At 44.8% G+C, this 17385-nt stretch overlaps 2 protein-coding genes across 15 annotated transcripts in view; one reads left to right on the top strand and one right to left on the bottom strand.

The window, feature by feature from the left end:
* Positions 1-12271, bottom strand: part of SLC25A37 (solute carrier family 25 member 37) — a 35714-nt gene extending 23443 nt beyond the window's left edge. For 7 of the 9 annotated variants that reach the window (XR_013635046.1, XR_013635047.1, XR_013635045.1 and 4 more), the window contains exon 1: positions 4459-4684. Coding sequence is in view for 2 of the 9 variants with exons in the window: in XM_073324962.2 (XP_073181063.1) it covers positions 4459-4632 (174 nt within the window). In the remaining 7 variants the exon portion in view is untranslated. Of the gene's footprint in view, positions 1-4192; positions 4351-4458; positions 4685-12249 lie in introns of those variants that run through there. The other 2 variants (XM_073324963.2, XM_073324961.2) reach the window with 2 other exon arrangements.
* ENTPD4 (ectonucleoside triphosphate diphosphohydrolase 4) overlaps positions 4836-17385 on the top strand; it is a 53885-nt gene continuing 41335 nt past the window's right edge. For 3 of the 6 annotated variants that reach the window (XM_073324954.2, XM_073324960.2, XM_073324953.2), the window contains exons 1-3: positions 4836-4965; positions 7309-7464; positions 15679-15762. The gene's annotated coding sequence lies outside the window, so the exon portion shown is untranslated. Of the gene's footprint in view, positions 4966-5177; positions 5442-7308; positions 7465-15678; positions 15763-17385 lie in introns of all 6 variants that reach the window. The other 3 variants (XM_073324955.2, XM_073324956.2, XM_073324958.2) reach the window with 3 other exon arrangements.

Raw genomic sequence — 17385 nt, 5'->3', positions numbered from 1 at the left:
GTGGCTGCACCTCAGCGGTGGGCAAGTGACCACTATATGTATATAATTGGCAATGTAACAGATTAGCCATGTCTGATGATGAAAAAGGAACATGCAAATAGAATTAGAAGTATGTGATTTAAGAGAGATAAATCAAGTCACTTAAAGTAGACTTTTGCTAGAGAAAAAGGGTTGGGTTTTTTGGGCACTTCATTGTTGTCAGCTTTCATTCTTAACCCACCAGGATTTGAGAGATGAGATTCTAGATAATACTGCCTGCCACTGTAAGTAGAGCACAAAACCAGGAATCTGAAAATCTGAATTCTAGTCCCAGCTGTGGCACTGTGTGACTTTGGGTTATTTGCTTATGTTCTATGCCTCAGTTTCAGTATCTACAGAATGGGGGTAACATTTACCTACCTTAAAGTGCTTCGAGATCTTCTGATGGAGCATGCCATCTAAGTGTGAAGTACTACAGTCAAGTCATCACCCCACCCATCAGAGAAAACTTTACCCTCTTAAAAAGAAAAAGAGTCCTTGTGGCACCTTAGAGACTAACAAATTCATTTGAGCATAAGCTTTCGTGAGCTACAGCTCACTTCATCGGATGCATTCAGTGGAAAATTTATAAATTTATTAATCTCCCCACTGTATTTTCCACTGAATGCATCTGATGAAGTGAGCTGTAGCTCACGAAAGCGTATGCTCAAATGAATTGGTTCGTCTCTAAGGTGCCACAAATACTCCTTTTTCTTTTTGCGAATACAGACTAACACGGCTGTTACTCTTCACCCTCTTAGTAATCAGACTGTGAAGCAATTTAGGACTGTCATTCCCCTTGACCATGACATAGATCTCAGTGTATTTAACCTTGCTACAGAGAAGCTCTGCTTAAAAGAAAACAGACATTACTTTCATTTACTCCCTCCCCACCAATTTCCCAGTAAAGGAAATGCCCTCTTGAATAACACCGGAAAGTCCTGAGTGGTGATGTGCAACTCTAACCATGACTTGGCAAAATACAGTAAGCTCATTATACCTGCCTATTGGCATGAAAAGGGAGGTGGCTTGGGGTTAACACTACTTACACTGTTAATGTAAGCCATATGAGAAAAGCGATGCCCCACGATTAACACCATTCTGCAAATTGTTAGAAAAAGCATGCTTCAGCATTTTTAATCCAGCACAATTCAGTGACCTAGAAAGGTTGCACAAAAGAACCCAAAGGAACTGGCTCATCATGAAATACTCCTGCTAGAATGGAAGTCAGGAATGAGGGGAACAAACAAAATAGGAATATTCCCTGTACATTCATCTGTCAGCGTGGAAGTGTCTTGCGCATTAACAGTGTGATACTGGAATTTCCTCTCTTTCCCTTCAAACTCATCTTTCTACTGTGGTTTCAAACAGCCCTGCAAGTACAGGGGATAAACTAGAGTATCAGCTCCCCCAGAATTTACTTGGGATCCCCCTCCCATTTGGCAAGATGTGAAAGGCCAGGTAACCCCAACCCCCACATTGAGAACCTACCATCTAAAGGGCCAAATAGGTCTCTGCCATCTCTAATTTAGAATTAGGACAACATGCTTCCAGATAGCTACAGTGAATAAGACAGGGATCATTTGTTTGAACTAAGAAAGAAAGCTTAGTGGAATATTTTGAAACAATCCACTTCTTAACAGTGACATGCCCTACTATTCTAGGGGTGTTTATCAAACTATGTACTTAGGAATATTGGGGCATAAGACATACTAGATAGGTTGTGAAGACTAGCAACTTTGTACAATATATTCTTATCCCTGATCAGTAAGGGCTACTTCTGTGCATTGACGTCAAACATTTACAATATTAACAACTTTGCCTCATGCCATATGCAAAGTAGATATTATCCCCATGTGACTAATGGTGAAAACAGACTGCAAAACAAAACACACCATACAAGAGAGACACAGCAGCAAGTCTCGGAGCCCAGGTCAACTGACTTAGACTCATGCTACAGGGGCAAACATTAGTAGTGTAGATGTTCCCCTTTAGCCTACAGCCAGGTCTCACAGCCTGGGCTCCAGTCCGAGGGGGAACATCTACAATACTATGTTTTGCCCCAGAGTGCAAGCCTGAGTCAGCTGACCCAAGCTCCGCTGTGGTGGGCTGTTTTTCGCTTTGTTTGCCCTGCAGACCTACCTTAAGACACTTACAGTAGGCCACAGAAGATACCTACAGCACAGCCAGGAATAGAACCCAAGGATCCTAATACCCAGTTATCCACAAGGCCATCCTCTGTCTCAGGACAGACAGTTAGTTCCAGGCCTCTGTTGTAAGCAAGTTGAGCCTCCCAATTAAGGTTTTGACTTTTGCACTGGACTTGGCTGGTGTTAGACTCAGATGTGTCCATTTGCAACCCACTAATTTCACTTAGAGTTTCAGACCACTGCAGAGTTCTGTCTGGTTTCAGATAAACACCAGATGAAGCTCATCAATTTCATATTTTTTTTTCCACCCAAAAGCCATACACTGGCCCAGCTTTGCAAACCTTCAGTGAACTGGGATTTGCAGTGAAATCTGGGGCCAGGAGAATGCTGCCAGCTTTCATTACCCATGTTTTGTTCCTATTCTTAAGCCTGCCTGCTAGCTAAATTCACTGTGTCAAAACGTTGACGCACCTCTCAAAAGCTCTTAGTCATTTACAAATCACATTGTTTGCAGTCTTTATAGCCTTTTTTTTCCCTCCCCTGATTTTAAGCTACACTCTATTTGTGAATGGATATATAGTTAAACAGAAGTCAAGAACAAGTTTTGGAAGTCACAATAATTACTCTGAGATCCATACAACCTCAGACACCTTTAAAACCTTCCATTCTTTACAGAGGTGTTAATAACCATCTCAGTGTCCTAACATACATGCTAACTTCCACTGGAGTAGACCGGAGCCCAGACAGGGGTCTATCTTCATAACAATACCGCTGTATTATTAGCAGCTTGTCAGAAGTTAGCAGCCAGCCTGGACAGGCATATACATGTACAAGCTTAGTATACATGCATAAGTCAGAACTAAATGCATACAATCGCAGTGTTAGCCAATAGTTTTATCTTCCTTCAGAGGGGATGAGATGGCACTTGGCCACTGAGATCAGTTCATCAAACTCTGCCCTCATGCTGGGCAAAGAGGGTTGCTGCTAGGCTGTATTTAAAACTCCACCGGCTTGCAGGTAGTGCACCCATCATTTAAACAAGGATTCTGCTTTGGCTCCTTTCTGTTGACCCACCACTTTCGACCCTGACCTGCATCACTCCAACCTGGGCTCATACGTCAAGCATCCTGGAGACACCGACTCCTTGGAGCTCCTAAACAGACAATACCAGCTGGCACTATCATCGTCTTTACAAGATCTCTCTGCAAGCAGAGCATGTTAAAACACCCTTGAAAAGGGATCCAACAGGTTCCACAGACAGGTTCACTGTTGCTTGCACAACCCGAGTTATTAACAGGACACTTAAAAGGCAAACCAACTCCTCCCTGATACAACTGAAGCAGAAACATGGCAAAATATGGACTTTTACCCCTCCAACGAGCCAAGCTGCCCTCACAGACACTGCGCTGTTACATCCTCCCCATTCTCTGGGCCCCATAAAAGTCAGCAAGAGAAGAGTAAAAGACAATTACAGGGTCAACAGCCCTTTACACCTTCGTCCAGGCTGCAGTTGCAGATCACAATGCAGGAGCCGCAACCCTCCCTTCCATGCAGGCTCTTTTCTGAAGCCCTCACGTGTTTAGAGTGGCACATGCATTAGTCCAAGATACACAGCTCTTCCCATGCAGGCTGACAGCTTTCTTGAGTTTACTGCTAGACCCTATAGTCATTCCCCAGGCCCACTTCGTAATCTACGGCACAGAACCACGATGATGCCCCATGCGCCCCAGTTTTGCAACAGGACAGAAAAGAAGCAGGGGGGAGGGGGGAGGGACTGAGAAAAATTTTACCTTACCCCACAATACATAGGGAGAAACAACAGATGGCCACCTATTTACAACACAGAATGGGCTGGGGAGCACAACCCCCTTATGCGAAGACACATAAGAAGAAGAAGTATAATGCAAAGAGGAGATTTAGAAGTGGGGGGGAAGACAGCAGCCCCGCGCATTTTAAACTGTAAAGTGCAAAGCACACTCACCCCCCCATGTATGCAACAACCACCAGGGAAAGGGCGTACTCACGAGGAGACGGTGGGGGGATTGCAATCCCCCCACCAAGAGGAAAGACGGGAACACAATCACCCCAACATTTGCACGACTACACGGGCAAGGAAGCACGTTTGCACGGACGGACACACACAGCCCGTTTGCAATAACGCGGAAGGAAGCGCCACATAATGAGGCGGGCGAGCGGGGGGGGGGGGGGAGAGGTAAATGCCCCCCCCCCAACCATGCACCAGCGAGGGACGCCCCCTCGCAACCAACCCCCGCCCTGCAACGCCGCGCACCTTGACCGAGTCCACCGGGTACATGACCGTGTGCTCCAGGATGCCGGCCACCGCCCCGGCCGTCATGTGGGTGGAGAGGGAGGCGCCGGTGGGAAGGCTCTCGTAGTCCTCGCCCGGGCTCTCGGCCTCCATCCCGGGCAGCGCCGCCGCGGGCCGGCCGCGGCTCAGCTCCATCGGCGCGGACAAGCGAGGCGCGAGCTGGTCGCGAGGAGAAAGTTCACTCGCTTCTTGCAGGGAGCCACGCCCCTTCCCCCCCCCGCGAGCTCTTTCCGCCAATGGTAGCCCGGCTTAGAAGCTGGGTTGGGCGCTGATTGGAAGGGGCCGCTCCCCTCCCATTGTGATGTCAGCTCCCGGCTGCAAAGCCCGGGGGAGGGGGGCTATCCCCCACCAGCTGCAGCAGGGCCTGGATGGGAGGCAGTGGGGAAGCAACAGGCAGGGGCCTGAAGGCAAGAACTGCAGGGCAGGCGAGTTGCATGCAAAGAGCTGAGGAGCAGGAGTGGGCTATAGGTAGGAGACCTGCCTGCTGGTAATGCATGATCAGGGCATGGTTTTTGGGTGGTTGTTTTTTTATGATGGAAAATTAGGGTTTCCCTTTCAAGGGATTGTTTTCTCCCCTTCAAAAAGTATGTAGTGATAGAAGGCACAGGTTGTTTGTTATTAAGCTAGTCCCAAGCAGGTGTGTTAGGTTTTCTCAAAACTAGTTTCTCGATTATTTCTAGGTGTTTCAAAGGGGAAACTGAGGAAGGGCTGCTATAGCGCCAACTTTCAGAGCAGCAGCTGTGTTAGTCTGTATTCGCAAAAAGAACAGGAGTACTTGTGGCACCTTAGAGACGAACAAATTTATTTGAGCATAAGCTTTCGTGAGCTACAGCTCACTTCATCGGATGCATTCAGTGGAAAATACAGTGGGGAGATTTATATACATAGTGAACATGAAACAATGGGTGTTACCATACACACTGTAAGGAGAGTCATCACTTAAGGTGAGCTATTACCAGCAGGAGGAGGGGGGGGGCCTTTTGTAGTGATAATCAAGGTGGGCCATTTCCAGCAGTTGACAAGAACGTCTGAGGAACAGTGCGGGGTAGGGGAATAAACATGGGGAAATAGTTTTACTTTGTGTAATGCCGTAAGGGGATGTTTGGGAGGTAGTGACCTGTTACCCTGACACAAGTTGCAAGGCACTGGGTGATCAGGCCCAGAAGATCTAAAAATGGTGGGAATGGAGAGGAAAACCTCTCTCCATCTTAATTTATACAAAATTCCCACGGACTGAATAAGCACCTCAAGACTGGGGAGACAAGTGGAGATGCAGTAAATGCAAAATAAACTTCTTTGGGAAGGGGAGCTTTCTGGAAGGACAACGTGTGAAAACTATAAATATTTCCTTTTTAAAAAAAAAAAGATGCTAAGGAACGGGGAGGGTGGGGGAGAGGCAGAGAGAAGGACACTTGGCATGTATGCATTTCGCTTCTGCATAAAGCCCAAAAGTATTCCATTGAACTCCAACAAAACTAAGTATCTGTGCCAAATTCTCTGCTGTTCTAAATGGGAGCATTTCCACTGACTTCAATGGAGCCTTGCCTAATTACTTAACATAATATAAGAACAGCCATACTGGCTCAGACCAAAGGTCCATCTAGCTCAGTGGCCTGTCTTCCAACAGGGGCCAGTGCCAGGTGCCCCAGAGGGAATGAACAGAACGGGATCATCAAGCGATCTATCTGCTGTCGCCCATTCCCAGCTTCTGGCCAACAGAGGCTAGAGACACCATCCCTGCGCACCCTGGCTAATAGCCATTGATGGATCTATCCTCCATGAACTTATCTAGTGCTTTTTTGAACCCTGTTATAGTTTTGGCCTTCACAACGTCCTCTGGCAAGGAGTTCCAGAGGTTGACTATGCAATTGTGTGAAGAAATACTTCCTTTTATTTGTTTTAAACCTGCTGCCTATTATTTCATTTGGACAGAGAATTTGTCCCTCTGATTGTATATGTGGGTTTTATAGTCTTTCCCACTGCATCGGGGGAACATTTATAGGGCCAAAGTTACAAGCAATCTGCTACTCTCAGGGTATTCATAGCATTCAGGAATTGAAATGCACAAGAACGCTATCTTACATTATTTCACCTGCTAAAGGCCTTCCTAAGCCATGGGGCAGAATGTAAATACTCATATAAATAATACAAATGCTTGAGATACAAATACGGAACTGGACGATTCAGTGGTCTGGGATTCAGGCTGGCCGGACCCCCGCCCAAGCCACACTTTCAAATCCCTGCAGCATTAATCTAACAGCTTATCTGAGTTCCATGCAGTTTTCTTGACAGGAAGGTTGCCCATGTTGCTGAAGTAAGAATAATGGCTTGGCCAAAATTTCCCTGGGCAATGTGCCAGGTGACTGTCACCTTCCATTCCAGAAGTGGCTGCATGTCAGCTGTGCGTAGTGCCTTGGGAGGAATGTTTCCTTGGTTTTAATGAATGCAGCAATCTTGTGTATATTGAAACCTCTTCGAGGGCCTAATTGTGCAGTCCTGACTGTGGCAAAACACCCATTTGATTTCAACGGTTGTTTTTCTGAATAGAAGCTGCAGCGTTTGGCCCAAGCTGAAGTGATTTCTTTTCACTCCAGGTAAAATTCACCCCTATGCGAATGGCCCACCTCAGGTTGTCCAGACCATTTAAGGCCTTGATATATGAATTAAGTGGCTCAGTTGGTTGTGCATGGCCCTTTTGTGCTGGTGTGAGCTTCATCCTCTAAGCAGAGGTTATATTATAACCAAGAACAGCAACTAGCATATTAGCAGGGTATTGAAACCATTCATGATTTCAGTTCCACTTTGCTACAGAGTTTCCAGCCCACCTCTGTACTTTATCACACTGAAATCTGCAGCATCTCTAGCATGGAATTGTATATTGAGCGTGGAGTGAGTGCAAATGGCCAATGAGTCGGGCAGACTCTGTGAATCAAGAGTCGCATCTGAGTTACAATGGCGTAAAACTGGGTAAGTAAGAGGAGAAGCCGAGCCACTCATGTAAGTACCACTTCATTCATATCATATTGTATTTTAAAAACCCAAAAGCATACATGCCAATTCCAGTTTTCTCTTTTCTTCTTCCAGCCATTCCTTGTTCTCATCTGCCTCTTTTCTGCTGTATGTCTTCTCTCTTTCTCCCATTTCTTGCCCCTCCATTGTCACTCTCTTCTTTTTCAATCCCTTGAGCTCTTCTACAGCTTGATCCTGTTCCAAGTGCTAGAGAGGGCTGATAATCCCAGACCAGTGAATCAACCTGGACTGGATTACTATTTATAGAGTATTACACTAGTGCCCAGGGCAGCCAACCAAGAACAGAGCCCCATTTGGCTAGGTGCTGTACATACACGTACGTAGTATGTCTCATTAGGCTAAGAGACCATCACTGCCACAGGGAGTTTACATTCTAAAAAGACAAAAGGTGGGAGGGGAAACAGACTTGCTGAAAGTCAGGCTGCAGGCTAGAGGCATGGCACAGATGGAACACAGGTCTTCTGACTCCCTGTCCAGCGTCCCATACATTAGGCCAAGCAAAGATAAACTACTCAGTTTGGAATGGTTGGATGGGTATGAACAGAGCAGACCACACACCTCAGGAGCAACTGGGGCATTCCTAGGGAGGGGAGGATCTACAACTGCAGTTTGAAGGGAAAGCAGATTAAGCCAGAGACTTCAGAAGAGAACAGCAGCTGTTTTTCCGCTGTTTGCAGTGTTCCTGGTTGTGGAGAGAAGAAGTACAACAGGAGGAGGGAACATTACTAGAACTTGTCTTCTGCTCAGCCCCACCTAGGCTGAGCGAGAAAACTTAGCATGATTTGCTGATTTGCCAAGAATCTTATGTAAACTCCTTAATGTTGAAATTACCGTGCACATCATCAACTGGAAAATTGTAGCCTCCTGCTTTCTGCCTGCCCCTTCCCTTTCTCTGTAGTGCTTTTTACTATGAGGACATTGCAGATTACGTCTGGCATGAAGAAAAGCCCTGATGATTCGTCTTTTATTAACCCCCATTTTACAATGGTGTAAGTCGATTGAGCTCAGTGGAGTTACTCCTGATTTACAGCAGTGTCAATGAAAGTTGAATCAGGCACTGTGTGTTACACACACACACACACACACACACACACACACACTAAACAATCCTGTTTTCCTGTGCATATTTCAATTACATATACTCCCTTTGCAACACCACAAAATCAACCCAAACCCACTGAGACTATGTGCCGACAACCCTTGGCTACACGCTTGAAAGCTGGAGGCAGAAAGTGCTTGGCAAAAGGTTCTCAGTTGTGAACGGTGTTCCTTTTGACTTTTTTTTTTTTTTTTTTTTTGGTGATACAACATTGGTCTGACACTTCTACAGAGGACTTACTTAGGGTAGTCTGGGAGCGGTACAGGCGTGGCGGGGGACTTTCTCTGCACTCTTTTGTGGATCACATAATTCAATGTCTTGCTGTATGTCATGCAGCTAGATGCATACTGATACCAAAACAATTTCAAGACATGGAAGCCACTGTCACCCTCCTATAAAGTTATTTACTGTGTTCTTCAGCCTCAGACAGTGAAGAACCAAAGGATCCCCTGTAAAACTTGCTTATGAAGATATAAATCACAGAGAAGGAACAGCTTTCAGTTTTTCCACTGACATTAAAATAAATAAATATGGCCAGTGTTCTCCAAAGTGGCTGCTGATTTTGGGAGACCAGTTTGACCCACCCTGGAGTGAGCAATGTGAGTGCCCAATGCCTCTGCAGACCAGGCCCAAGGTACCTCAAGTTAGACCCCCAGATATTTTAGGCACCCACATCCAATGGCCATATTTGAAAATGTAAGCCTAAACCAAGCCCCCTTCAAATTACGGTTGAGTTAGTTTGAGTCTCAAAGAGTGAAACTGAGAAGCATAAATTATTCTAGGCATTTTCTGTCATCACCTCACGTTCAGGGAAGTTTACATAACTATGAGAAGTCAGACACCGAGTTGTGGAGATACCAGGAGAGGAGGAAGCTACGAAATACCACAGAAGGGAATGTTTTTTCTTATGCAAAACTGGATTTGAGCCGTGTTGCTAACACCCAGACCCAGATACACACAACCCTCCACTCCCCACTATTAACCGCTTTGCCCCTGCGTTAAATTGCAGGTTTATGGTTAGACTGTAAGCTCTTTAGTCAGGGATCATCTTTTTGTTCCCTGTTCGTACAGCACCTAGCACTATGGGGTCCTGACCAATGACTGGGGCTTCTAGGTATTACTCGAATACATAACAACAAGATAATGTGTGCCACAGAAGTGGCTTACTAGTGGGGGGGGGAGCGGGGAATAAGCTGATTTTCAGGGTCTGGAGTAGCATCCCTGGGCCAAACCCTGCAGTCCTTGGACAGGAAGAAGTCCTTAAAAGACTCTGCAGACCAAGTGACTAGGAAGGTGCTTAGCTGTTATTGCAGGCTATGAATGAAATGTATTGGCAACATGATTCGACTTCCCTCCCCGTGCGCGTGTCTATGAGGCATGAACTTACTGGCTATGCCCCTAGCTCACTGCCACTATGTCACTATAAAGCTTGGCACCATGGGGCAAAGAGGATTGCTGATGCAGTACCCCCATAAACCAATTTGTTCTGCTTTCAGGGCCTCCATAATTTCACCCTGGGTGCTCCAGAAACACAGACCGCCTTGCTCCAGGTTTAATTTATTTGCTAAAAGGATCTAAATGTGTGACGTCTCAGCTATCCAAACACCAGAGGCCAGATTGTCTGTTCTGCTCCATCTCCTCTGCACCGCTGTGACGGCACAGAGGAGATAGAATCTAATCCTATTTCCCCTGATGGAGATTCCTCTGACATGGGGTCGGCCACAACAGGCACAGACCTACCATCCTTGCGGCCTTTGTCACAGGGAGTGAAGGGGCGTCAGGTGCAGGGTGGAGCCACAGTCAGAGCATGCTTCACTTTGGCGAAACTCAACTTGTAGACAATCCCTTGGGGACAGTTGCCAGTTGGCACGTGTTAGAGCAGCCCCCAGGTTGCTCTAACCCAGTGGTTCCCAAACTGGGGTTCAGGAACCCCTGGGGATTCATGAAATGTTACAGGGAGTTCTCGGGGAAAAAATTCCCTAATGGCGGACAGAGCTGTCCCTAGGAACCCCGGGCAGCATGGGGCCAGCAGCCCAGAGCCCTTGGACTTCCAAGAGCTAAGCAGATCAAAGCAAGCATATCTATCACACTGAGGAGATTTAAACGTCAAGACTCCTTATAAGAAATGGAAAGTGAGGTGGATATTTTTTGCTGTTTTTAAAATTAAATAGGCAGCTAGTAATGTTTTTAAAATTAATATGAAAAACAAGTTTAAGCTTTGTTGTAAAGTGCATCGTTTGCTTGGACTGCTCAAGACCTGAATGCTTGTGTAGAAGGAACTCTTTGAGTTGGCTTCCTAAATACCTTCATGCTGTTTCACATCTGATACTCCCTGATGAAACTCCTTGATAAAACATAGGAGCCTTGTCTTATAACAGGCTTATTCAAAGTGAGACAAGCTATGAAAGTGAGATCTTGGAAGAGTGTTGCCATTTTCATAATGTAATACAAAGACTGTAATGATAAATAATAATGAATAATAAATAGTATGTCATAAGCATGTCATAAAAACAAATTTTATATTTCCAAGATCACTGCTCTTATAATTTATACTCAGGTAAAGGAGAAAATCCCTGGAAATATTCATTTTTAGGAGGGCGTTTGTGAGACTTGACATTTTCGTGAAAGGGGTTCACAGGTTGTTAAAGTTTGGGAACCACTGCTCTAACCTGTTCCAGGGCTGGGGTCAGGCAGAGAGTCTGACTGGCCTTCTGACAGGTCCCCTTTATGCCTCCCCTATTCTTCTACACTGGCAGAAACTGGCCCTGTGTTTAGAATAGCTAGAACCTATTAAACCACGTGTTCAGATCTCAGTAGCTTCAACTCAGACCTTCCAGCCATCAAGGTTAGTATCAAAAAGAAAAGGAGTACTTGTGGCACCTTAGAGACTAAATATGAAGTGAGCTGTAGCTCACGAAAGCTCATGCTCAAATAAATTTGTTAGTTTCTAAGGTGCCACAAGTCCTCCTTTTCTTTTTGCGAATACAGACTAACATGGCTGTTACTCTGAAACCAAGGTTATTATGTGTCAAATCTTTCAGATGAAATCTTGAACAACAAAGGTGTTCTGTGGATATTATGAATCCCCTGACCCTTCTATGTCACGAAGAAATGGATATAACTTAAAAAAAATCTTTAAACAAAACTAAAATGGCTTGGCAATTGTTTTATCTTTCTGTCAGTTTTTTGCTGCATCACAATCCACCATGGAACATGAGATTGCAATAGATGATTTTTCTCCTATAAGGCTAAACAAAATACGTGCTGTTTACAGACAATTTGACTTAGTTTCTAAGGCTCAAATAACTTTTAAGAGCCTGATCCTACAAGCAACTCTGCGTGTGCTTATTTTTCATCACATAAGTAGTCCTAAATGAAGTCAATAGAACCTCTTATTTTCACAGAGTTAAACACAGGCATAAGTTCCTTTTCATCAGGCAAAATTAGTCAATGAACAAAACTTTTTGAATTAAAACGCCGCTCAGGAGAACACACTCATTTATTGCTCCCATTAGTTTATCTCAATTTCTACTCTATAAATAACAGAATCAATCATAACTAATCTCTTTCCAATTTATTTGGCCTGGCATGGCAAGGTGGAGAAATTACAGTGGGTCATTTACCTTAATGAGCCCTTTCTCTCTCAGTCTTACGCCTTGCTCCTGGAAGAGTAGCTGCATGAACCGATTCAAAATGTATTGTGTTTTCTGTGCAAAAGTTGGTTATAATTTAACGTCATGCAGAAGACGCAGCAGGAATCTATTCTGCTGTTGATCAGCCTTGCTATCTCTTCTGCTGCACAAGGGGGCCTGCTTTGGCAGGAATGTGTATTGGTGCCAATATACAAGATGGTGTCCATCCAGACAAAGATACAAAGGGTGATGATAAATGGACAGAAGACTTTGTCTAGCAACCTTAGAGAGGGTTTTAGCGGTCTGATCATCAGGTCTGAAATACCTAAGCTCCCTGGAACCACGTGCTCATATCCCAGCACCGTCGCCACAGCCCTTTATCGGTCTGAAGTTATGGGGTCAGACTCTCAGTTGATATAAAGCAACCTAGTTCCACCGACTTCAATGGAGCTAGAGCAGATTATACCTGCTGCAAATCTGTCTCCTGCTGTTTACTGTATGAGGTAACGATGTCTCCTGGATGACACCTTAAAAGCCCATATTCTGTGCAGCTACTAGCTTATACCAGGGCATTTTTAATAGGGCTTTCCCTGATGTTCTTTGCCAAAATCTCTCCATTAGCGTAGCATGCACTGACGGCTGCCCTCCACCCTACGGGTTGAAGTGATTCCAAACTATCAGACCCTACCTAAGGGTGAGAAAATGAGTTCTATTGCTTGTGCCCTTGTGAAGTGTGGCTCTATTCTGAAACTGCCTAAATACACATGGGACCAAATCATTATTAGTATTTATTTGTAGCGTGGTAGTGTCGAGGAGTCCCAGTCAGGGACGAGGGCCGCACTGTGCTAGCGGCTCTACAAACACATAAACAGGAGGACTTGTGGCACCGTAGAGACTAACCAATTTATTTGCGCATGAGCTTTCGTGAGCTACATGCATCCGATGAAGTGAGCTGTAGCTCACGAAAGCTTATGCTCAAATGAATTGGTTAGTCTCTACGGTGCCACAAGTCCTCCTGTTCTTTTTGAGGATACAGACTAACACGGTTGCTACTCTGAAACCTGTCATAAATAGAAGTGTTGTTTTCTCCTTCTCATACAGAAGAACTAGGGGTCTCCAAATGAAGCTAATAGGCAGCTGGTTTAAAACAAAAGGAAGTATTTCTTCACACAACATACGGTCAACCTGTGGAACTCCTTGCCAGAGGACGTTGTGAAGGCCAAGACTATAAAAGGGTTCAAAAAAGAACTACCGGTAGTTAAATTCATGGAGGATAGGTCCATCAATGGCTATTAGCTGGGATGGGCAGGGATGGTGTCCTTAGCCTCTGTTTGCCAGAAGCTGGGAATGGGCTACAGGGGATGGATCACTTGATGGTTACCTGTTCATTCCCTTTGGAGCACCTGGCATTGGCCACTGTCGGAAGACAGGATATGGGGCCAGATGGACCTTTGGTCTGACCCTGTGTGGCCGTTCTTATGTTCACTTACATCCTTGCAATCCCATTAAAGAATCTGTCCATACTGTGGATTAGTCAGACCAGGCATGTCCTATTCTTAGTAGGAAGACATGTAATCCATTGCCTTTCAGAGGATTCCACATTATCTGAGTTGCCTGATTAAAAATTATTAACAACGTAAGAATGAATTTGCATAATCATGTGCCGGTATATAATCCCCAGGGGGAATTAGACTATATTTGCAAAACATCTTGAAATAACATAGAATCTCAGGCAATTTCAGCAAGCAAATTGCTCCTTTTCTTATGAGTGTGAAATATGTTTAAGAGCTTCTTCTTCCGGGTGCTTTCCCTTCTATTGGTTTAATAAGTTATTTAGTTACTCACAGAGCCAAAAACTTTGAGGTGGTGATGCAAGTCATGCAATCACAATGGTGGCGGAAAATAGCTCTGGCAATAAGTCACAAAGAGCATGATTCAGCATTGCCCTGCATCTAATGCAGTCATTTATACTTGTGCAAAGTGGGTGTGAAACATTACCAAATCAGAATAGTAGTGATTTGCACGAGCATTGCACTGGTGCAAATGACTAAACAACACGTAAGACAATGATCAATCAGACCAGTGGGCCTGCAGTGTCACTTATATTAAGGCTACTTTACACCACCGTGGCAATGTAATAGGGCCTGGAGATGGGTGTAAATGTGACACACTGCCATGCTGATGTAGTGTTGCCTTAGTGTAGAGAATCAGGGCAATAATATTTGCACTTATAAATTCTGTTCCACCTACTTGCATTTCATCCACCTACTTAAAATTAAATCGTCCTCTCCTGTCTTGAACGAAACCTCTGACCAAGAAGGGTGTAATGCATCCTCCAGCATCCCAAGGCATCTGCTCAGCCCTTCTCAGCTGATTAGGGAGACTAGGTTAGGCTTATCGCAAGTCATATTCTACGAACAGGAGGTGTGTGTGATGCCAGGGACAGCTAAGGGCAGTGCATACAATAAGATAACGTAGGAGCGTCTGGCTTAGAGCAGGGCAGGAGGACACCCTTCTGAGAACCGAAAACGGTCTTGTTTATCTACAAGATCCAGCAGGATTTTTTTCTTCGTAAGCTAAGTGCTCTCCGGCCATTCAGTAACACACTAAATTGGAGGTCCCCCACACACACACACCCCTTTTCACCACCAAACTCCCCTCTCAGTTGCATTGTTACAACTTCATTGAAGTGGACAGTGCGGTGTAATTGAGAAAAGAATTTGGACCATTATGTTTAATTGGTGTGAGCCTACCTTTAAGGTAATCTAGCCTTCAGAAGCATTACATCATCTAATGGCAAGTTACAGGACACATCCTTTGTGTGTATATGTTTTATAGAAGATAATTATATTACATGGCAATGAGGAAAAGACAGCTACAGAAGCAGTGAGTATGGTGTTGAGGCATTTGCTTCAAAAGGAGGATTCGAATGAATGCACTGCATGCAATTTAGGCATGGTCCCGGAGTCTCCAGGAATGTAAGATTCATCTTTAATTAAAGATTACAATATGTGATGAAAACTCCAGGAGTATGTCCAACCAAAACTGGCAACCCTACATTTAGGCTATAACACCTTTGAAATCTTAGGTAATTATATAATGCAGTGAAGCTGAGCTTTGTGTCTGATTCTGATCCACAAAGCCTCTTCTTGCCAGCCTTGTCCCAGTTCAGACCATTAAGGAGCAAGGGTTTTCACTCAAGGGCTCCTGTAAGTATATTTTGTTCCCTAACACAGCTGGAGCCTGATCCTGTGAGGTGCTGAGCTCCGGCAGCCCCCACTGAGTTACACCAGAGATGGATTTGGCCTCTTTTTACCAGGTCTGGGTGAAAGATGACTGGTGAAGTTTCCAAGTAGTCATGTGAGCCTTTTCTTCACTTTCACCTAATAAAGGTTCATACCCTCTTTGTTCGAACTGCAGGTCTGGACCAAACCCCGAACATGAAGCTCATCAGAAGCCATTAAGCATCACCTGGTTTACACTGCACAAAGATTGCAAGTTCAGGTTGGTTTCTACACCTAAATCCTCCCTATGCTCCCTTTAAACTGGGCTCAGGTTTCACTGTGAGATACTTTTGACAAGGCTGTGTTAGGCTTTCAGTTTGTAATGGAACATGAAGCTAGCTGTGATTCACCCAGTTGGAAGCTGAGCTGGGAACATTTTACCTGCCTCGGCTAAGGACTAGTTATTATCTGCCCTATAGGCCTCCTCTTCTAATGGGGTCACTTGGGGCCACAGCCTCAAAGACACGTAGGTGCCTAACTCCCATGGGATTTAGGTGCCTAACTCCCAAGGGATTCAGACACCTAAATACCTTTGAGGATCTGGGCCTAAGAGACTTCAATGGGAGCTGGACAGCTTTCCAAGAAGTGCTTCTCTCTTCATGTAAATTAAAAAAACATTGGAGGCAGCTGAACATTTCTGGGGTCATATGGAGCAGCGTTCATAAAGTACAACCCCATCGCCTCTGTATTCTCTGGTACTTCATCTATCAGGAAACAAGGAAAGATACCAGCCAGTTATTTATTCTCTTGGTGCAAAGAATCTCCCACTCCCAAGTAATACAAACTCATAAGACTTGGTGCTAGCAAGTGCAACTCCACTGAGATCAATGAACTTGCATTTGTTTCCAGCCAAGTCTGACGTACACTGTAGACTCTCTTTCTCCTTCTCCCCCACGACTCTAGGTTCTTGTTAAATCCTGCTCCTTCTTCTACATTACATCCCTTCTGTCTCTGCCATGACTACTATGGTTTCCTCTTCTCTGAGCCCCCTGCATCTCCCCTTCCCAAAATGCTCCATCTGTGTTCATGGCCCTTCCTACCTCAGCTCTCCTCTTTGACTCCCTTCTCTGGCTTCCTCTTTTTTCAACACTGAACTTAATACCCCCATCTTCACCATCAAGGTCCTGCACAACCAGTGTACTGCTCCATTGCTGGTCTGTTCTCTGCAGTACTAGAGTAAGTGGCCTCCTGTAGTAGGAATTGGGCACAGGAACTGGATTGCTTAACCCTACATTGCCCCCATATGAATTGAAGGGGACACACAGGGCAGTGATACACCCAACTCTTTTTGAAAGTCTTTGGGGCATTACCTTTGATTCAAAGCAAAGTTCCTCTCATGCAGCATCTGACATAGCTGGCAAGGTAAATAACAAACAGGCAATTACAGAAAAAGAAAGACTCTAGGCCAGATCTTGTGAGCCTTACTTATGCAATCACTCCTTGCTCAAGCTACCAGTTCCCCTTGATTTTCATGAGTCTGCTCCCAGGAGCAAGGCATATTCATTTGGATAAATCTTGCAAGATCAGGCCTTAGGCCAGGGCCACCTGAGATAAATTTATCTGTGATGGCTGATTAACTGGAGAGGAAAAATCAGCAGAGGAGAAAAGTTCACTTGTGCAGTCTGTGCCCTATTTCGGTTTCATAATGTTGGCAAATGCCATAAAAATGAACAAAGGCATCTTCTGTTTCTTCAGCCCAGCTTAATCCAGTAACTCAAATAGCAGCGTAAGACACCTTTGTGTTTGTAACCCTTTTCTAAAGTGCTTCCTGCATTCCACAACTTAGATTCATAACAGAAAAACAGCAATGCAAAACATTCGTTCTCCGCAAAGACATAATTGC

The sequence above is a fragment of the Lepidochelys kempii genome, chromosome 26 (genome assembly GCF_965140285.1).
Source record: "Lepidochelys kempii isolate rLepKem1 chromosome 26, rLepKem1.hap1, whole genome shotgun sequence".
Classification (NCBI taxonomy): domain Eukaryota; kingdom Metazoa; phylum Chordata; order Testudines; family Cheloniidae; genus Lepidochelys; species Lepidochelys kempii.
This window is presented reverse-complemented; position numbering and strand designations above follow the sequence as displayed.